Source organism: Pectinophora gossypiella, chromosome 29 (genome assembly GCF_024362695.1).
Source record: "Pectinophora gossypiella chromosome 29, ilPecGoss1.1, whole genome shotgun sequence".
Classification (NCBI taxonomy): domain Eukaryota; kingdom Metazoa; phylum Arthropoda; class Insecta; order Lepidoptera; family Gelechiidae; genus Pectinophora; species Pectinophora gossypiella.
The window spans coordinates 2,810,993-2,834,407 of record NC_065432.1 but is presented as its reverse complement, the minus strand read 5'-3'; the positions used below and the strand labels follow the sequence as shown (position 1 = coordinate 2,834,407).

General features: G+C 42.3%; 2 protein-coding genes across 2 annotated transcripts in view; one reads left to right on the top strand and one right to left on the bottom strand.

The window, feature by feature from the left end:
* Positions 1-23,415, top strand: part of LOC126379420 (leishmanolysin-like peptidase) — a 254,652-nt gene that overhangs the window by 228,972 nt on the left and 2,265 nt on the right. The gene's annotated exons all lie outside the window — the stretch shown is intronic.
* LOC126379438 (uncharacterized) lies at positions 1,415-22,242 on the bottom strand. The gene is made up of 9 exons (XM_050028193.1): positions 21,922-22,242; positions 12,703-12,920; positions 10,248-10,382; positions 8,509-9,342; positions 7,609-7,733; positions 6,036-6,170; positions 4,788-5,033; positions 3,009-3,122; positions 1,415-2,470 (listed from the first exon to the last, which is right to left on the bottom strand). Exons 2-9 carry the CDS (start codon positions 12,916-12,918, stop codon positions 2,386-2,388), a joined length of 1,890 nt encoding a protein of 629 aa, XP_049884150.1. The 5' UTR covers positions 12,919-12,920; positions 21,922-22,242; the 3' UTR covers positions 1,415-2,385.

The window sequence follows — 23,415 nt, the reverse complement described above, 5'->3', positions numbered from 1 at the left end:
GTCTGTTATCCATGAAATTAGGCAACATTACAGCGCGGAGGAACTCGGTGGCGCAGCGGTAAACGCGCTCGGTCTCCGATTGTTGAAGTTAAGCAACTTTCGCAAAGGCCAGTCATAGGATGGGTGACCACAAAAAATCATCTCGAGCTCCTCCGTGCTTCGCACGCACGCGCGTGCTTGGCACGTTAAGCCGTTGGTCCCGGCTGCATTAGCAGTCGTTAATAACCATCAATCCGCACTGGGCCCGCGTGGTGGTTTAAGGCCCGATCTCCCTATCCATCCATAGGGAAGGCCCGTGCCCCAGCAGTGGGGACGTTAATGGGCTGATGATGATGATACAGCGCCATTTATATATTTTTTTAGGATCGTGGCCTAGAAAGTCCCAGAGACATAGTCGTGAGCTTATATTAACATAAAATAAGCTCAAAAAAAAAATATTTTTCCAAATTGGCTTACAAAGTTAGCGCTTTTTGAATGTCAAAAATTAAATACCATATTATTATGTAACTAGCTGTAAAACTACTACCACATCGAAATCTATTACGCTGAGGGAAAGACGTGGCCAGAAAACCTCCCAGCACAGGGCCCTAGTCCTACTAGTATCATGTTTTGCTTTATTTTCTTTTCTTTTTTAAATCCAGTTTGTATTAGTTTGTGTTTGTGTTTGCTGCTTCTCTTCCCGGGCATGTCGTAAAAACCGACAGAGGGATTGTGTCCTCTAACATGATGGACTAATGTTATGGGCGATAGGCTGATCCCTTATCACCATAAGGTTCATCATATCCATCTTTGGACTTCGTATCAACAGTGGCTGCAAGTTGTCTTTGATTACTTGTGGCTCTGCCCACCCCATTAGGGATTACGGGCGTGAGTTTATGTATGTATGTGTGTGTTGTATTACATAATTTATAGACTTAAATACAATGGTATTCCAATTACAGTCGGTGGAAGGAAAGTGAAAAATAAAGAGTTTATGTGACTTTACCCACCGGGGTTCGAACCAGCATCTGAGAAGCAAGCCGGTATATTACAGGACCACTGTTAGTTCAATAGTACCTATACATATATAACTACCGAATATCATATCACAAACATAATACTATTTCTTATACGTGTACTTACCGATAAAATAAAAAACTGATACAGTATTTATCTTTTTTTAATAAGATAGATGCTTCCGTGCTTCGGAGGGCAGCAAAAGCACCTTCACCAACCCGCAGTGGAGCAGCCTGGTGGAGTATGCTCCATACCCCCAGTTCACTGAGAGGAGGCCTGTGCTCAGCAGTGGGACGAATATAGGCTGTAAGTTATGTTAAATAAGATAAAACTTCACTAAGGAGGTTTTGTTGCAAATAAAAAAAATAAAGTATTTGTTTTTTTATTATAAGTACTTACTTACTTATCTACTTAAATCAGTCTATAATGTACTAACAACAGTTTTTATATCGACAAGATAAATCCGTAAACTAGGATATTTAACTCAAACTTTCGTCGACTCCGTCCCCAGTTGAGGCGACCTCAAGGTCTTCCTCGAACTCAGCTCAAAATCGGTATTCTTAGACGGTGCCTCAACTTTACCTCGAGTTTTACTCCAGTAAGTCATGACGTCATTACTTTCGTATTATTATGTTGGCAGTGAGGAGCTCGGTGGCGCAGCGGTTAACGCGTTCGGTCTGCGATTGTTGAAGTTAAGCAACTTTCGCAAAGGCCGGTCATAGGATGGGTGACCACAAAAAAAATCATCTCGAGCTCCTCCGTGCTTCGGAAGGCACGTTAAGCCGTTGGTCCCGGCTGCATTAGCAGTCGTTAATAACCATCAATCCGCGCTGGGCCCGCGTGATGGTTTAAGGCCCGATCTCCCTATCCATAGGGAAGGCCCGTGCCCCAGCAGTGGGGACGTTAATGGGCTGGTGATGGTGATTATGTTGGCAGTACGACATGCTCGACTCCAGTGAGTAAAGTCCTCAAGTCGAGGACGTAACTGTCAACTTAGTATACTTAAATGCTCAGCTGAGGGCTTCAGCCTTTGAGTAAACATCTTAGAATAAGTTGTAAGCCTAATGATATCCTTCACTTAAGCTTAATGCAAGAACGAGATATATCTAGTTTTTACCTAATTATGGCTAGAATAATAATAGCCACCATAGTTGATATTTATTTCGTAAAAGAAACATTTTATCCTTTTTCCAAAAAGGCCAGTATCCAATCCACCAAATAAAAACGATTGGTGTTGCCAGTTCAAAAAATCTCCTACTGTTTTAGTAGAAAAAATTACAACATTTTTGTTTTACAGTACTCATCTGTGCTTAGGAGGTTTGCGATTTGTGATTATTTACAGTTTATTTTTGTAAAAAAATAGCAACTTTTTTTCAGTTTTTAGCTACATTACACTCTAGTCGAGGACTGTGATTTTCTGACTGGTGTTAAAATTGACTCCATTACCACGGTGGCCGCGTCTACTTTGCTGCATCTGTGAAAAAAAAGCATATTTTATTAATGTGTTAAAAACAGCCTCCGTGGTCTACTAGTGTCGAGCGAGCGCTGACGTTAGGCTCACGATATGGAGGTCCAGGTTTGATTCCCGATGGGGACATTGTAGAAAACACTTTGTGAGACAGTCCTTTGTTTGGTAAGGACTTTTCAGACTTGAATCATCTGATAGTTAAGCCGTTGGTCCCGGCTATTAGGTGTAAAAACACCTCCACCAGCCCGCATTGGAGCAGCGTGGTGGAGTATGCTCCATACCCCCTCCGGTTGATTGAGGGGAGGCCTGTGCCCAGCAGTGGGACGTATATAGGCAGTTTATGTTATGTTATGTACCTATTAATTTGTGCTGTAAACTTCTCGCCATGCGGGGTAGGAGGTTACATATTTCTCATGACTGTACATATTATTCGGTATGGTGTCACTGACTGTATATAAGTAGATATTTTAATGCCAATGCGACATTTTTTTTTGACGTGACTTATTGTAGATTCTTGACCGGAGCCAATGCGATAGACACTAACCTGGGGAACATATCGGCGCACCGAAGGTCGGTCCAGCCCGTCAGTGCTTCGTAGAGCATGGTGTCCAACGCCCGGTCAGCTGACAACTCTCCCGTCAACATGCGTAGAGCCATTCTAGAAATTAGGATCACAAATCAAATAAAAAATGTCTGCAAATCTTCTCTTCTCTAGTATCAGGGTTAATTGAGCTGCCAAAGGCCCCTGACATGGCTCAAGGTAAGACTAAATTAACACACTTTGTGAGCTCTGGTTTGGTCAGGACATTACTGGGTGATCACCCTATTGGCCGAAAGTAAGATGATCCGAGGAGCTCGGCGGCGCAGCGGTTAACGCGCTCGGTCTGCGATTGTTGAAGTAAAGCAACTTTCGCAAAGGCCGGTCATAGGATGGGTAACCACAAAAAAAAGTTTTCATCTCGAGCTCCTCCGTGCTTCGGAAGGCACGTTAAGCCGTTGGTCCCGGCTGCATTAGCAGTCGTTAATAACCATCAATCCGCACTGGGCCCGCGTGATGGTTTAAGGCCCGATCTCCCTATCCATCCATAGGGAAGGCCCGTGCCCCAGCAGTGGGGACGTTAATGGGCTGATGATGAAGATGATCCGTACTTTGAGAAAGAAAGAAAGAAAAATAAACCAGAGCTCACAAAGTGTGTTAATCCTTGGACGCTGTTGCTTAAGCTGTTGGTCCCGGGCGCCAGGGTTGATGAGGTTGGTAATCCACACAATAGAAGAAGACGCCTTCCGAAGCATGGATACTACGTATAGAACGGTAACTCTGCCCCCCACCAGCCTCTGAGTTAGGTTTACCTCCCCCCCCCCCCCCTCGAAAATAGTTTAGACTTGAATCGTATGGCGTCAGACGTCACACACACAGATGCGCGTGTACGATAACGTCAATCAAATCAAATCAAATATACTTTATTGCACAGAACTAAAATTTCAACAATCAGACATAACACATGAAAACAGTACAATTTGGGCGGCCTTATTGCTCTAGAGCAATTTCTTCCAGGCAACCACCAAAAGGAAACAAACATTTGCAAACAACTTGGATGCGGGATGGTGCAATGAAAAAAAATACCTAAAAGTAAAACTAAAGTTAATATAATAAATACTCTATACTATACGTACATATATTAATAAATACTCAATATAAAATAAACCATATATACTAAAAATATACCTAAACCATAATCAGAGAAAACTATAATAATAAATAATAGACTATACACACACATACAAGACAAGTATTGAAATAAATAATATACATCATACATAATAGTAATATCCTAAGAATATCCGCATAAGGATTCAAAATAAGCTCGCAACTGGTTTTTGAAGCTCTGAAGAGAGTTAGCGACTCTGATGGAAGCAGGTAAGGAGTTCCATAAACGCACAGCTTGCACAGTCTGGCCGTAGTAGTCAGTTCGATGGGTGGGAGCTACCAATAGCATCCTAGTGCACGATCGAGGCAGCCGTTCGTAACAGCGCTTGCTCCATACTGTATGAAGCAAGCACATCGCTGAGTCGTACCCCTTTTTCCTGACTGCACACAACTTTTGTATGTATCTTTGTTTGTAATTTTTATTTTTATTGTAAGATCTTACTGTTTTTTTTCTTCTTCTTTGTTTTTTGCTTGATTTTTGTGTGTGCAGTTTTGCAAAATAAACATTTCTCTCTCTCTCTGAACTTCCGTCAATGTGTAGTGTCCGTGTAAAACGAGGTGTTTTGTAAGTGTCCGTAGTGTGCCCAAGCTTAAAAACGTGACTTACGTACTTACCCATTAATTCTAGCCATGGTCCCGTACGGCGGATTCAATTTAGATGTAGCCATCAAATTCTTACAGTACAACAACCAAACGCAATCCAACTCGGTATAGAACACCGTCGTGTTGGCAGCACTGCTGTTGCTAAACGAATTCTGGAGATGTTGTAACGCGTGAGTGTTTGCGTCTATGTTTCTTGAGATTTGGTTTTGAATGTTGGCATTCAGTGTTTCTCTGTTCGATAATTGGTTCAGGACCACTCTGGAAGAAAAAAGGTTTTTTTACATAACTTTACTTGGTATGGCATGGTATGCAGCCTCTGTGGTCCAGTGGTTGAGTTGGACTCACGATCCGGAGGCCCCGAGTTCGAATCCTGGTGTTTTTTTTTTGTTGTAGATTTGCCGCAGATGGCATTAACTACTTGGCCGGACAAATGGGGAGCGCTGAAGGCTCTCACCCGGTACAACGTTTAAGACAACAGGCCTGAGGGTGCCCAGTTGGGCGCGAACCTCGGCTCAGGGCGTCGTCTGAGAGGAAAAATATTTGAAAGAATTAATCGACCCTAGCGGGTCGATAGCGATAAGCGCTGAATGAGGGAAATCGTCGACCACGCCGGCGGGGTCGGTATCGGGGTTCTGAAGTGTTTGGTGTCGCGAGCTGATTGGCTGCCTCTATGGCTAGAGTAATCGGGTCGTCGGGATCGTATATTACATCCTTCGGACGCCGATACTTGTCAGTACGAATCCTGGTGAGGACATATCACAAATATCACATTGTGATATCTAGTTTGGTTAGGACATTACAGGCTGATCACCAGATTGTCAGGAAAAGTAAGACGATTCCGTGTGGAGGGTACCTCAAGTCGTCAGCCGGCTATTAGCTGTAAAACACATCCACCAACCCGCAATGGAGCAGCGTGGTGGAGTATGCTCCATATCTCAGGTTGATTGAGGGGAGGCCTGTGCCCAGCAGTGGGACGTATACATGTGTTAGTGACATCAGAACGAAAATTTTGAGGGATGATTCAGACCATGATTCTGAGTTGATATCAAGGAATTTTCCGTCTCAAAGTATGAAACTGAAAATAATTAAAAAAACACCAACATTTTCAAGAATTTTCCGACAGGAAATTCCACTTGGTATTAACTCAGAATCATGGTCTGAATCATCCCCATGAGTATTAGTTACGATGTCACTAACACCCTGTATATGTTGTTTATGTATGTTATGTTAATTTGATTTGATTTGATTTAGTTAACTCACTTGGTATTCTTATAAGCTCGGCCGAGGTGTATAGCTGCGCGTGCGGTGCTCATACCGATCTCCAGAACGTTGTCTAACAATGCCTTGCCCACGTCGAAATCGTCGACACCATCAGTCCGGACAGGTGGCCGCTTACTGAAAATATTACAATATATTACGACCTCTGGTCTACTGGTTGAGCGTTGGGCTCACGATCCAGAGGCCTCAGGTTCAAATCCCGGTGGGGACACATCACAAAATTCACTTTGTGATCCCTAGTTCGGACATTACAGGCTGATCACCTTATTGTCCGAAAGTAAGACTACGACACCGGCTTAGGAAGGCACGTTAAGCCGTTGGTCCCGGCTGCATTACCATCAATCCGCACTGGGCCCACGTGATGGTCAAAGGCCCGATCTTCATACCCATCCATAGGGAAGGCCCGTGCCCCAGCAGTGGGGACGTTAATGGGCTGGTGATGATGATGATTTTATTTTAAAATCGTATACATTATTATTTTCTATTCCATAATAGAGCGAAAGTGATTATAGGTAGCTACACAAAGGTAACTTTTCTTTCACCATAATTGATAGATACGCATCGAATCATACGCACTGGGTACAAAATGAATAGGTGATGTCAGTTTCGTTTAGAAATTGTTCAATTGTAGGAAAGTATGCATTCATGGTTTAGAACCCGATACCGACCCCGCCGGCGTGGTCGACGCAAAAATTGTAGGAAGGGACTTCGTCGTCTTCAATTAAAACACTCCTCTTTAATACGTCTTTTATTTTGTTCGCACCCACGCTACGCACCTTCACAATTCGCCATCTTATAAATGTATATATAAAAAGTAAAACAACTTCCGCTTCCTATTTCCGTCTGTCTCTCTTTCTCATACTTTCTCGCTCCAAACGTACCCCTCAATCAGCATGCGAACATACTAGAGAGTCTACACTGGGGTCGATTAATTCATTCAAATATTCTTCCTCTCAGACGACGCCCTGAGCCGAGATTCGCGCCCAACAGGGCACCCTCAGGCCAGTTGTCTTAAATTTTGTACCGGGTGAGAGCCCTCAGAACTTTTAATTTTTCCAGCTAAGTATTTAATGCCATTAGCGGCTAATCTACAATAAGTTAAGTAAATGGAATTTTCCGTCGCAAAACTAAGGAACTGATAATAATTTAAATAATACTTTTTCATGAATTTCCACTTGATGTCAACTCAGAATCATCCACTTGATATTAACTCAGAATAATGAGCTAAATCAGCCCCCTCAGTATTCGTTACGGTGTCACTAACACCCATACCTATTTATATGGCTACCTGTATGTACTGGTACGGGGTGTAAGTGACATCGTAACGAATACTGAGGGGGCTGATTTTTCTCATTATTCTGAGTTAATATCAAGTGGAATTTTCGATTGCAAAAGTACAGAATTGACAAATAATAAAAAAAATAGTAAAAAAAAATAATGAATTTTGCGACGGAAAATTCCACTTGATATCAACTCTGAATCGTGAGCTGGATCATCTACTCCCTCAGTATTCGGTACGCTGTCCCTAACATCCTGTATTAAAGTGTCCACTTACGGTACAGTATTGCCGTCGAGGTGTTGCAGCTCGTTCTGTCTCGCTCCCACCTTGGTCGGTTCCAGAAACAGCGCGTTGAAGGCAAACACGTCGGGGTCCTTCATCATCTTGGTGCGAGCTGATTCCTGGAACCAATACCCTCTATAACGGAGCCAAATTGGGCCAAGGTACCTCCAAAATGCATCTGGGTTTAACTCCAAAAAATATATTTAAAAAAGTACCAATACTCATGAGGGACTCTCCAATCGACGTTCGCCAAACACACGATAGATGGCGTTGTTCACTTTTAACGTGATAATTACCTATTTTCTCATTGCTGGGGTACATAATTATTCATAAATTTAATAAAACTAATAGTTGCTTGATATTTGGATCACATTATGTACAGGGTGTTAGTGACATCGTAACGAAAACTTTGAGGGATGATTCAGGCCATGATTCTGAGTTGATATCAAGTGGATTTTTCCGTCGCAAAAGTATGGAACGGAAAATAATTTAAAAAACATAAAAAAAATCATAAATTTTCCGACAGGAAATTCCACTTATTATCAACTCAGAATCATGGTCTGAATCATCCCCCTCAGTATTCGTTACGATGTCACTAACACCCTGTATAGAATGATGTTGCTACCTATATTGCTTCTCTTCGTTTTGATCAGAATAATAATGGGTGGAAGTTGTAATTGTACCTTTGTGTAATTATTTTTATTATATCATCATTTATACTCAAAAACAAAGATAAAAGATGCATATATCTGCTATCCATGAAACTAGAAGTTTAAAATCTACAATAAGTCACGCCAAAAAAAGTCAAAATACGTCAGCTAGTGTTGCGACGTTCATTATCATAATGATCGATTCTTTTCTAACAGTACCTATGTCAATTTATAAGATGCTTACCTGATTCTCCCAAGCCATGAGCTGTATATTATGCAGCAACATTACATCAAGTGTCAAAATGCCAAACGACAACAAATCAGTACTGTTGCTCAGAATAACCTTCCTGGTATGGTTAGCATGAGTATAATTCTCGCCAAAGTATATATCCTTCAGCTTATTCATTATAATAGTAACATTACCCTCAATTAGGCTCTCGTTTAAAGCCGTCAATAGCTGTCCGAAGTCATTTCCACTGTTCTCCTTCTTGGTAACATTATTCATGTTAAAATCAGGATCAGAAACAAACCAATCGTGCAATTCTTGTACCTTTTCTATTAAATAACTTGTCATGGTGTTGCTTTCCATGTAATCGTCGTAAAGATTCTCATCATTGTAATAATCATCATATTCTAACCCCACTTTTTTATAGCCAGTAATGTCTATTATTTTGATGTCCTTTCTATTCAAAACCATTTCTGGTAAAGTAGGTTTGAACGTTGGTATTACAAGTTTGTTGTTAACTGCTTTTGATTCTTCTGCATTCAAGTTAATAGGGTAAACTGCTTGGTCCTTCTTCTCGATTTTTCTTTCTTCGTGTTGTATTGAGGTGTCGTGGACAGGATGCAGCTGCGGTTTTGACACAAGGTTCAGATTTGAATCCTGTTTTTTATTCTCAGTTCTTTTCTTGTCGCGATTTGCGACTATGTTCTTGAAGATTGATAATTTTTCTAGTATGGGGAATTTTATGTCGTTAACTAGTTCGTCTGAGCTTGTAGACGCGTCTGGTTCGGTGGTGGTGGGTGTAGAAGGCTTCTGTGTCTTCGTTGGTGGAAACGGCGGTGAGTAAACTGGTTCCTGTAAATACAAATATCATTAAGAGCGCTTAAATATCATATAAATGTCATTAAATCACTTTGTGATCCCTAGTTTGGTTAGGACATTACAGGCTGATCACCTGATTGTCCAAAAATTAAGATGATCCGTGCTTCGGAAGGCACGTTAAGCCGTTGGTCCCGGTTACTACTTACTGATGTAAGTAAGTAGTCGTTACGTGGGCTATGTCAGGGGCCTTTGGCGGCTTAATAGTAACCCTGACACCATGGTTGATGAGGTTGGTACTCCACCTCACAACCCACACGATGGAAGAAGAAGAAGAAGATTAAGAGCACGACTCTCACATGACTGTCTCTTTCTTCAATCCCATTATAAAAATGTGTCTTGAATAGTCACGCTTAAGAACATTATGGAATGTTCGTAAGTTTTGCGCCTTTTTATTGACGGGAACGTTCCCAAAGTGGGGGGGATATTCCCGAGAACGACACATCAATGGCTGTGTTTAAGTTAGTCATCATCATCAGCCCATTAACGTCCCCACTGCTGGGGCACGGGCCTTCCCTATGGATGGATAGGGAGAACGGGCCTTAAACCACCACGCGGGCCCAGTGCGGATTGATGGTTATTAACGACTGCTAATGCAGCTGGGACCAACGGCTTAACGTGCCTTCCGAAGCACGGAGGAGCTCGAGATGAAAACTTTTTTTTTGTGGTCACCCATCCTATGACTGGCCTTTGCGAAATTTGCTTAATTTCAACAATCGCAGACCGAGCGCGTTTACCGCTGCGCTACCGAGCTCCTCAGTTTAAGTTAGTAAGTACCTAATGTTAATTTATTAAGTAAAGTTTTGGTAGGTAGTATAGGTATTTTTTTATAAGTATTCTTTCTTTTTTTCTTATTTCTTCACTGTTGTGAATGTTCTTACCGGTACTTCATAGAGTTCCCTCCTGGCGTAGTTGTCGGAGGTGCCCCACTTGGTAATGACAACTGTGGCGAGCACTAGGGCTGCGCAGACGGCGAAGCAAGATGCGCTTGCGATGACCCACACCTTCAACGGCACCTGTGACGTCACATCAGTTGAAGATATTGCACACACCGGACACTTCATACAAACCACCTCGTGTTACACAGACACTACACATTGACGTTATCGTACACGCGCATCTGTGTGTGTGACATCTGACGCCATACGATTCAAGTCTTAACTAGTGATGTGCCGGATCGTTAAAAATGTATATCCGCGGATACGGATCTGAATACGGATATTTAGTGTAAAGATCCGCGGTTACGGATACGGATACGGATCTTAATTTTCTTATTCGATATTATTCGATTGGTGTCGGCGCCCGCGACCTTGAAACGATAGTAGACGTCTTCGCTCGCCGCAACGTCAGGCAGGACACGTTTTAACTTGCATTGTGCGGGTAGTACTTTTGTTTTGGTTATGGTAAAACAATCTGAATGGAATTTTATAGATTTTTTATTTAATTTTTTTTTAGATTTTTTATTTAATAATTCTACATCACCTGAAAAAGATCCGAAAAAGATCCGCGTGAAAAGTAACGGACACGGATACGGATTTTTCTTTTATTTCGGATATCCGCGGATACGGATACGGATATTCGGAACATCACTAGTCTTAACTATGTTCGAGGGGGGGTGAGGTAAACCTAGCTCAGCCGCTGGTGGGGAGCGGAGAGTTGACATTCTATACGTAGTATTATTCCTTATTCTATGGATATTATTAAAGAGACGGCCTCAGTAGTTCAGCGGATGAGTGTTACGCTCACGATCCGGAGGTCCCGGGTTCGAATCCCTGTGTGACATTATCACTAAAATCTCTTTGTGGTCCCTAGCTTGGTTACGACATTACAGGCTGATCACCTGATTTTCCGAAAGTAAGATGATCCGTGCCACGTTGATCTAACAGAAAGCTCAGTGATATGTGGGTACTTAGTTCATATTGCGATAGATTTGCCTCTGACTACCCCAATTTGGATATAGCCGTGAGCATATCTTACGTTTATCATTATATGTATACAAGATTTTGCACTTCTTATAGTGGTAGTATGAATCTGAGACAAGTTTTGCAAGTAGTGGGACTGGTGACCGGCGACCGGCGCAGGCGCAGGTCTGTCATTAAGCGTGAGGCAAGTATATGCCGGTAGGTTACGTTAGCGGAAGAACACTGGCCTAGATACTAGTCGATGAACTGCGCGCCTCTAGCCAATTATGAAGATTTACTTTGATAAATATTATTTCTTAACATAAATACAGGGATTTACCGGGTGAGAGCCCTCCGCGCTCCCCATTTGTCCGGCCAAGTAGTTAATGCCATTTGCGGCAAATCTACAATAAGTTACGTTACAAAAAAGAAAAGTAACACAGGGTCATCGTAACTAATACTAATGTATTTTATGTGCTTTTTTTTTAAATTATTTTCAATTCTAGGTATACTTTTGCGATGCAGTGAATACTCTTTAATGGCTACGAATAAATAATTTTAATCGTAAGGACACTGACTGCTTTTCTTTTACAAATTGTTCTTTCTTGTGCTCTGGTTTCTCTGCCTAATGGTTTAGATAATAAAGCTCTTTTTTATACATAAGTTGTGCGCCTTCTTACTGCAGGGAAGGTTCCCATGGTAACATTTGTGTGGCGGTGTATGTGTGTATGTGTGTGTGTGTGTGTGTGTGTGTGTGTGTGTGTGTGTGTGTGTGTGTGTGTGTGGGTAACGGTGTCTGTGTTGAGGGTGTGTGCGAAGGTGTGTGAGTGAAGAAGTTATGCGCCGTTTTTACACTGGTTTTGGCCCCGATTCCTGCAGACACCGCCTAATTTTATTTTAAGTTATATCCGTCATTTTCATATCCGTCGAAAAGGAAAGGGACGGATGATTCACAGCTCTTAATTTTAGGCAGAATGAGTAAACGAATGAATAACCCGGGCGAATCAAAAGGTACGTCGCTGGTATGCAATCCGTTTGACGTGCTGTCTACTTAACTGTGTCGGGTTATTGACGGATGTAAAATTTTTAGACGGTTGGTTTAGATTTGTGCTTAAAATTGACGTGTGTTCCATAAATTTTATGCTTGTCGATTACCCGTCCCTTTCCTTTTCGGCGGATAAGAAAATGACAGATATAACTTATAATAAAATTAGATGGTATTTACAGGAATTAGCACCATTATCTGCCTAAATGTTAGATTAGATAATAACGCTCTTTTAATACATAAGTCATGCGCCTTTTTCCTGCAGAGAAGGTTCCCTAAGTGGTAACATTTGTGTGGCGGTGTGTGTGTGATTGTGTATGTGTGTGTGCGTGCGTGCGTGCAAGAGTGTGTGTGTGACGGTGTGAGTGAAGGTGTGTGATATTTACTTACAGTGGTTTTCGTAGGTAACGTTTCACACACAATCGGTCTCGGCGGCAAAGGGCGGCGCGCGCGCTCGATACTCGCTGGCGTCGGGTAAGTTCGGGCAACGTTCGGCTGCGCTCGGCTAGAGTTCGGATAAACTCGGCTCCAGTCGGTCGTCATCGTCGCTCGACTGTCGCAGGACCCCGCCGACGGGGGCCGCTTTTCATACTCGTATTGGAACATGTCTGTGGAAGGAACGAAAACATGTATTATCAGCCTCACTCCCCACCAGCGCAGCGTCTGAGCTAGGTTTACCTCCCGGACACTTCATACAAACAACCTCGTTTTACACAGACACTACACATTGACGTTATCGTACACGCGCATTTGTGTGTCTGACGTCTGACGCCATACGATTGAAGACTAAAGTAAGACCGAGGGGGTGAGGTAAACCTTGCTCAGCCGCTGGTGGGGAGCGGAGAGTTGCCGTTGTATACGTAGTATTATTCCTTATTCTATGCCTTGTTGGCTTGAATCACCTGATTGTTCGAAAAAGTAAGATGATTCCGTGATTCGGAGGGCACGTTAAGCCGTTGGCCCCGGCTATTAGCCGTAAAAACACCTCCACCAACCCGCACTGGAGCAGCGTGGTGGAGTATGCTCCATACGCCCTCCGGTTGAATGAGGGGAGGCCTGTGCCCAGCAGTGGGACGTATATAGGCTGTGTTATGCCTTGTAAAGTCTGTATGTCACGTAACGTACTTGTGACATGAACTTAAAGGTATTAACATAAGCATAATTAACATAAGTTTAAAAGATAATGTCATATTATTACATTAATGAACATTTTTTCGTTTCCTATCATCTCTCATTCAACCTATATTCAAATTCAAATTCAAATTCAAAAATATCTTTATTCAATAGGTAACATAGTTACACTTTGAATCGTCAATTTTACATAACGAACGTCTCATCCGCCTAAAACTACTGCAGCTTCTCACAACCTGTATAGCCGGGGAAAAGAAGCTGCAAGAAAAACCTCGGCACAGGGCCCTAGACGTTCTTTAAAAAAAAAAACATAAAATATTGGTATACAATTGAGTAATTTAGCTGCCTAATATCAGTTCTCAGACAGTTAATCCCATGCATTCATATCTTCTAAGTAATCACTAACTTTATAATAACCGTTTTTGTAAAGTTTTTGTTTAACTACTGTCTTAAAACGCTGTATCGCTATCGGCCCACTAGGGTCGATTATCGCATTGATGGACTGTTAAGCTACTTTGCGGGTTCTGGGCAACAACAAACACCAAATAAGTATTCCAAATGTTTATTTGCGTAAACAATGGTGATTCGGCGGATTGACAAGTAGAAGGGACGAGAAAACCGCGGCTGTCAGAACTGACAGCAAATATAAGCTCGGATACACGTCATAACAGAATATGAGCTCGGATACACGTTATAACATGGACAGAGAGGTCATAACAGTCATCCTTAACGTACAAATCTGACAGAACTGCTATGCACGTTTATACGATCCCGACCCCCCGATTACTCTAGCCAGAGGCGGCCCATCAGCCCGCGACAACAAACACTTCAGAACCCCGATACGACCCCGTCGGCGTGGTCCACTATTTCCCACATTCAGCGCTTATCGATATGGACTAAGGTCGACTAATTCTTTCAAATATTCTTCTTCTCAGACGACGCCCTAAACCGAGGATCGCGCCTACCCTCAAGCCGGTTGTCTTAAACGTTGTACCGGGTGAAGGTCCTCAGCGCTCCCCATTTGTCCGGCCAAGTAGTTAATGCCATCTGCGGGAAATCTACAATAAAAACCCGTTCTCACGGTTATAACCCACATGTTCCGGTGAGGTGAGCATCGAAACGCATCTTGTAATTCAAGCTAACTGTCATCAATCATACTAATCTAAAGCAATTTGGAAGAAGACACACTTAAGGCATAGAATAAGGAATAATACTACGTAAAGAACGGCAAATCTCCGCTCCCCACCAGCTGCTGAGCTAGGATTACCTCACCCCCTCGAACATAGATTAGACTTCAGCGCTGTTTTCATTAAAAAATATTTTGTGGAAAAAATACCTAAGTAATCAAGGACTTTCATGATATGCCAAGCTAAGGTAGAAAAGAAGCACGTTTTTCGCGCATAACGCCACTGGCTCTAATGCTGCGTCGGAGAGCCAGTTAAGTGAACATATGGGCACAATAATCTGATACTGTAGAACGGTGGTTGCCCCAATCGCCTTCCGTTCCGCAGTACACCGACATTTCTCAATCGGTGATGTTCTAGCTAGAGCCCTATCAGAATCCAGTTCCTCGGCCTCCAATCAGTACTGATACCGCTGCTGCCCGACATCAGGGGTACGCTTTTGAAGTAGCGGCGCCTACTCGCTACGTCACAAGATCGTCATAGAACCTAAGTAGCATTATACTACCACCGTTCTACTCGCCCTATTTACGGAGTAATGGTAATTACTCCACGGACAAGAGCGCAGCTCTTAAATAAAGAGAGAGAGAGAGAGAACCTGCTACTGATGATTATAATAAGTAATTATATCGACCATATTTATTTATTTAATAGTTTATTCTACACAGAATAGGATATTTCCCACATTCAGCGCTTATCGATATGGACCCACTAAGGTCGACTAATTCTTTCAAATATTCTTCTTCTCAGACGACGCCCTAAACCGAGGACTTGTTTCTAGAAATCTGTTCCAGCAGACCGGGAAAGAGATAAACTTAAAAATTAAGAAAGCAGATAGGCGTGTACATCACTAACAAATAGAAATAACACGTATAATACAGGATGTTAGTGACATCGTAACGAATACTGAGGGGGATGATTCAGACCATGATTCTGAGTTAATATCAAGTGGAATTTTCAAGAAATATGACCATTTCATGAAATCATCGAGCACATCTTGAAATGATCAGTTCTAAGATCTGGCCACGACACCCATATTAGGTATATAACACCCATAGCGCACAAAGAACTTCACATGACCATAGAATGCCCAAAGCATTTTGTAATTAAGTAGTTAAGGTACTTACTTCTAATTATCTAAAGCCTCGAGTTTGGCTATTGTCTGGCAGCACAATATATTTCTCATCGTTAGGAAGTAAACAGTAGGTCATCACTAATTTGACGGCCTCTGTGGTCCAGTGTGAGCGATATGCTCACGATCCTGGAGGTCTCAGGTTCCATTCCCGGTGGGGACAAATCACAAAAATCACCTTGTGATCACTAGTTCCGTTAGGACATTACAGGCTGATCACCTAATTGTCCAAAAAGTAAGATGATCCGTGCCTCGGAAGACATGTTAAGCCGTTGGTCCCGGTTACTTCTTACTGATGTAAGTACGTAGTCGTTACATATGGCGGTGCAATAATAACCCTGAAATTTTCATATCTTTTTATCATATCCCGAAAATTTCGCACGGGATCTCGAATTTGAGATCTGGAGTCGCACACAAAACAAACACTAGCCTCAGCGCACACAAAACAAAACAGTAAGTATAAAGAAAGAAAGAAAGAAAGAAATTCGGCAGAAGATATTCATATAATGATTTCTTGAGTTTTGTGATACCTAACGTTTTTAATACAGATATGTAACGAAAACTTTAAGGGATAATTAATTTCTGGCCATGATTCTGAGTTGATATCAAGTGGAATTTTCCGTCGCAAAAGTATGGAACGGAAAATAATTTACAAAACACTAAAATTTTCACGACTTTTCCGACAAGAAATTCCACTTGATATTTACTCGGAATTATGGTCTGAATCATCCCTCAGTATTCGTTACGATGTCACTAGCACCCTGCATAATTTAAAAAATAAAACAAAATTTTGTCATTGTATTTCTGTGGTTCACTGACTTTTGCTTCTCAAACGGGGAGCACTGGTTGGATCCCCGGTGGGTACGGTCACGAGCACAAATATGTATAATACACTTTGAAACCATGTCACATTAAGTTTTTTGACAAATTAAACCGTAAGTCTCATTAACACGTTGACAGTCCCCATACAAAATTTTGTGACTTCGTTGTAAGTCCCGCTTATTACTTAATTTTATATACGTCCTATTAAAAACGGAAATAATAATAAATATATTCTAATTTTTGAGACTTCTGGTCCTTGGGGTAGCGAGGCGAGGGAATTGATCAGGGAGATCGGCCGGAGACTCAAAGTCAGAGGGGGTGACCCTAGGTCTGCGTCTTACCTGGTCCTGGGCCTGTCATTGGCTGTGCAACGGGGCAATGCCGCTAGTATAATGGTTTCGTTTGGACCAGGTCAGAATCAGAACACTTAAACGCGTAGTTGGACGTGACGAAGTTACGTATGTTTCTGATTTTGTGACAGATTGTATCTAGGATTTAGTACCTTTATTAAACTATAGTTTATTTGCGTTGATATCTTAAATCAAGATTCCTATTAAATATATTAATTTCTAATTCTAAATATTGAATTAATTTTTTACAACACAAAACGATACATAATTATTATTATACTTAAGATAATACAATCTGTCACATAATCAGAAACATACGTAACTTCGTCACGCCCAACTACGCGTTTAAGTGTTCTGATTCTGACCTGGTCCAAACGAACCCATTACACTAGCGGCATTGCCCCGTTGCACAGCCACTGACAGGCGTTGGACCAGGTAAGACGCAGACCTAGGGTCACCCCCTCTGACTTTGAGTCTCCGGCCGATCTCCCTGATCAATTCCCTCGCCTCGCTACCCCAAGGACCTGCAGTCTCAAAAGCCACGGGCACAAACACGTATGCAGTTTTCAGTTCCGCGTACTTGGCATGCTTGAGCTTAGCCGCTAACTCAGCCGCCGAACCCGCCACTCGCGAGGTCCCGCGCAGGTGAGACACCGCAAACGTGCTTACGCAGGTGGCGTCCCAAATAAGGCACCGCCCCCTGCACCACGGGACCATAGTAAGCCCATCCGGTCTCTTACCATCCGACCTGCTGAGGCCGGGAGGCTCCAAGACGCTGGGGACATTGGCGGCCCCAAGTGCCCTGCGAATTAAGTCGTTGAGAGCGTGGTGCCGCGGAAATCTTCCAGAACAGCGCAGACAGCTTAATGCGTGATGGCCGCTAGCTTCGACGGTTGAGCCACAAATGCATACGTGAGGTTCACAGACATTGCAACCCAATCGAAGAGCCACGGCAATACGCAAGGAGTCGTCATCCAAAAGCGTGCCCAGGTTAGGAGACGGTAGCGCCCTAATTCTAAATACTTCACAATACCTATTGAGCGCAATAGGAAGTAAACCATATCTCTTACTATCATGAAAAAATTAGAACTTTCAAAGGCCGCACTCAGGGCTCCGAGCAAGTATGGTCACGGACTTATGGTCCGTCATGACCCATATTTGGATCACTGGACTGTTAACGTGTTAAATTTCAAATATGATAGTGCGACAGGGTTCTAAAGTGGGTACATGATATTGCTCATGACTGTATCCTATACTTACATACATAACCTAATGTTGTTATAATTTCCGCGTGAACAAAACAACAGTAAAATCGGACATTCACCACAAGGCCGTAGGTCACACTACTTGGCCGGGGCCATTTATGTATGAAAGTTGATATATCTTGTTCGTGTTAGACTAGCATTTCTCCAACATGCGAAACGAAACATCACGCCCTGATAACTTTAGATATGATCAGAGCATCCGGATGTCAACGAACGGAAGACAGGATTCTTTACTACACAAACATAAGTACACGGTGTTAGTGACATCGTAATGAATACTAAAGGGGATGATTCAGGCCAAGATTCTGAGTTAATATCAAGTGGAATTTTCCGCCGTGTCCATAAATTTTATGTTTTTCGATTACCCATTCCTTTCCTTTTCGGCGGATAAGAAAATGACAGATATAACTTCAAATAAAATTAGATGGTGTCTACAGGAATTAGCACCATTGCTCATACAGGGAGCCTTCAGCGCTCCCCATTTGTCCGGCCAAGTAAAATAAATGCCATAAGTAAATGCCATCTGCGGCAAATCTACAATCATCATCATCAATTTAAGAGCCACGCTCTTGTCGGTGTAGCATTTTCCATTCCAGTCTATCAAAGGCCAATTCCTTGACTTCCCTATAAGACACGACGTTAACGTTTTCTTTTCTGTTCCATGTAAGCTCTTCTTGGTCTTCCCCTTCCTTTCTTTCCATCTATGATATTTTTAATAAATTCGTCGGAAAAAAACAATAAAAGAAAAATCACAAATCGAGTAAATCTACAATAAGTCACAAATAATAGATTGCTCATACCAGGTGGCCATAAAAAACATTTTGTATTTTAAAGGGCTGAGGGGTGCCACTTTGAAATCTCGCACCACCTAAATAGGTATTTTGTTAGGGCTGCCACTGCAATAATGACTATCGCAGAATAAAATAATATCTGTAGAAAGTGTTTTACATGATTAGTGATGGCCGCGACCGCAGTCCGACCTTTATCGAAAAGCGGAAATTTCTAAATCATAATGACCTTTACAAAATGTAAGAATTTCACCGAAAATGACATCTCTGAACATGAACCGTGAAAGCTGATTCGTTGATTTCGTTTTTTTACTAACGACTAACAACATATAAAGGTGTACCTCCCGACGACCCGATAACTCTACCCATAGGGGCAGCCAATCAACTCGCGACACCAAACACTTCAGGACCCCGATACCGACCCCGCCGGCGTGGTCGACAATTTCACTCAACCAGCGCTTATCCCTATCAACCCACTAGGGGTAAGTAAGTAGTCGTTACATGAGCCATGTCAGGGGCCTTTGGCGGCTCAATAGTAACCCTGACACCAGGGTTGATGAGGTTGGTACTCCACCTCACAACCCACACGATAGAAGAAGAATACGATTGAAGACTAAAGTAAGACCGAGCAGGGTGAGGTAAACCGTTCAACAACGCTTTTAGGGTGTTATTGCGGCTGCCTCGCTTCTGTAGCGCCTCGGGCATGTTTGCTGAAGCTCACGTCGACTGCTTTTATACGACTATGAGGAAGCGATGCACGTCTCTGGTGCGCAGGGTGCGGGGCAGCGGCAACCCCGCCCTCTCGATGATAGGTGCGCGACTCGACGGCCCGTATCTGCGTAGATGCTGTGAGTTGCATGTCATACCATCTAATATTAGATAAGGCTACTAACATCTAGAATAAGTTTACTAACACATATGAGACATGTTTCGTGAATTACTTAAATAAAATTATTAAACCTAGTTCAGCCGCTGGTGGGGAGTGAAGTAGCCGTTCTTTACGTAGTATTATTCCTTCTTCTATGCTATAAGACGAAGATAACACGCACGGGAATGAACATCATCATCACCAGCCCAATAACGTCCCCACTGCTGGGGCACGGGCCTTCGCTATGGATGGATAGGGAGATTGGGCCTTAAACCACCACGCGGGCCCAGTGCGGATTGGTGGTTATTAACGACTGCTAATGCAACCGGGACCAACGGCTTAACGTGCCTTCCGAAGCACGGAGGAGTTCGAGATGAAAACTTTTTTTTGTGGTCACCCATCCTATAACCGGCCTTTGCGAAAATTGCTTAACTTCAACAATCGCAGACCGAGCGCGTGAACCGCTGCGCCACCGAGCTCCTCGGGAATGAACAAATAACACAAAAAAAACCCTATTCGTCGACTGTAATTATAATTTTTAATCAGAACTGAAAGACGATTGCAAAACACCGGGTCAGAAGTTAACCTATTTACAATTATAATGAGACACATAATTCAATTCGTTACGAGTTGTACCGGTAACCTACCGTATGTGACTTACCACTGAATTCGACTACCGGCTAAGACAACAGGCCTGAGGGTGCCCAGTTGGGCGCGAACCTCGGCTCAGGGCGTCGTCTGAGAGGAAAAATATTTGAAAGAATTAATCAACCCCAGTGGGTCGATAGCGATAAGCGCTGATCGAGGGAAATCGTCGACCACGCCGGCGGGGTCGATATCCGGGTCCTGAAGTGTTTGGTGTCGCGAGCTGATTGGCTGCCTCTATGGCTAGCCTTGGCCTTCGGACGCCGATACTTTTCAGCCATTTATTACCCATAATGCCATATGATGATGATAATCTCCGACCGATTTCGGCCATGGCGACCACTTCGACTCCTCGGCACGACGCTGATGCGCCCGAAGATCGCTTATGTAGCCTATCTATACAGTGAACTCCCGCGCACAGTGAGGGCACCTGAGCACACCGTTTTGGTAATTATAATGAATAGCGGCAGGGGAGCCTTCAACTCATCACGTTTAGCGTCGAGGTCTGCCGCGCGCTGTTGCTCGTACTCGTGTACTCGCCTCATCACCAGCCTGCGCCATTCTGGGCGCTGTGCTACCACAGACAAACCCTCCCATTAAATGCCATATGCAGCAAATCCAAAGGGATGAAAAGGGGATGGAAAAAAACCTACCGCGCGCGCGATAACCGATGTCCACGAAGATAAACTGGGTTGGTACATAAGTAAGTAGGATTAAATATGTCTTACCACCCGTAATTTTGTCCGCGTGGATTTCGGTTTCCGCGATAAGAATTTCCGATTTTTTTTAATTTTTAAAGCCTGTGTGTTATTCTGATGTATTTAGCTACATTATTGTAAAGTTTCATTAAAATCCATTCAGTAGTTTTTGCGTGAAAGAGTAACAAACATCCATACTCACAAACTTTCTCATTTATAATATCAGTAAAGTCCTCATTTTGTTTTGATATTTATGTACCTACTATTACTGCGAAGTATTACTGTATTAAATATCTCCACCAACCCGCAGTGGAGCAGCGTAGTGGAGTATGCTCCATAAGCCCTCCGGATGATTGAGGCGAGGCCTGTGCCCAGCAGTGGGCCGTATATAGGCTACTTGTGGTTATTTATTTATTTATTTTAAAGTGTATTAGGGTTATATACATACCTAATATTTATCAATTTATTTCACCCTAAGGTTACCTGGTAGAAATTGGTATTTAGCGATAAGGCTACAAACATAAGCCGTTTCTGCCAGATCTTCAATTAGTTTTAAGTACTTATAAGTATTACTTTATACCTATTACGTAGGTACATCCTTAGTACGTATTGTTCTTTTTTTTACGGTACAATGCTTCAGCAATGTATTTCATTTCATTTAATTGGATTTCAATCCAAACAAAAATAACCAATCATTGTCATGGCAAATGAAATAATTATATCACTTACCCACAAAATCGCAAATCCGTACACAAATATCAATCAACACGAAAAGAAAGTCACTGGTTATCGACAAACCAACTGTAACCGTGTCACATCACTAATTTCTTATTTTTCCTCTAAAATGTCAAATTTAAAAAAGGAACGCAGGAAAAACATCTGTTGTTTTGTTTACTTTTTTTAAGTACTATTTTCGCGATGAGACAACGGCGCAAGGCAGACAGCCACACGTGCGATTCGAGCAGTAGTTTTTGACGTACTAAAGTATGAAACAGTTAGAATCCATCGAATGTCGCCAGCGAAAGTACAGAAAGATGCATTCGGAGTATAAACAAACAATTCGAGACATTATTCATGCCGCGTCCTAAATTGCTTTGGAAATAAGTTATTGTCCATGGAAAAATATCGTTTTCGCGCGTTTTTTATTTACACTTAACATTTCCGGTCAATTTTGGTGGCCTAGAATCGTTTACCTACTTATTATTTCTACACAACGATACATATTACTTGGAAGTAGGTACTTAGGTACAAAAATGAGATGTGACTTTTATTGACTTTTATCATAGCGGGCTGTGTACAATATGCACCGCTAATGTTCCCGCTTTGGAACCATTCCCGACAGAAAAAGGCGCGAAAATTTATGTAAAAAGAGGTTCATTACCTAACCTTTAGGCAGATAAAACCAGAGTGCAAGAAAGAACAATTTGAAAAAAGTTTAAACAATTTGAAATCTGAAAAAGCAGCCAGTGTCTTTACTATTATTGAATTGATTTTATTTGTTTTATCTGATTTTATTTTATATTATTGTTTTAATTTATTTGAATGTTTTATTATGTAAATTATGGATCATTGTAATCTGAAATAAAGCAATTTTATTTTTTTAATTAATTTTAATTAAAGATTTTTACAATGGAAACATTCCCGGGACGGCATATCACTGGTTATGTCAACCCCCAATAAATAAATTATTGTCACGAGGTTTGGTGAAGGAAAACATCGCGAATAAACATTCAACATTCCCGAGAAATGTAACCTAACTTATTGGGCTGGTTTTCCCTTCGCGGGTTGGAAGGTCACAGGCAGTCGCTTCTGAAAAAACCGGACCTGTCAAATCTTCAGGTTAGGTAAGCGGACCCTGTGAAAAACGGGTTAATGACGAATCATTTTTTCTACACAAAATAAAATGAAAAATAAGGCACATTAAGCCGTTGGCCCCGGTTACTACTTACTGTTGTAAGTAGTCGTTACATGAGCCATGTCAGGGGCCTTTAGCGGCTCAATAGAAACCCTGACACCATAGTTTATGCGGTTATAATCGACCTCTTAACACGATAGAAGAAACAAACTACATCGCCGTAACAATTTTTTTTGACGTGACTTATTGTAGATTTGCCGCAGATGGCATTAACTACTTGGCCGGACAAATAGGGAGCGCTGAAGGCTCTCACTCGGTACAATGTTTAAGACAACAGGCCTGAGGGTGCCCAGTTGGGCGCGAACCTC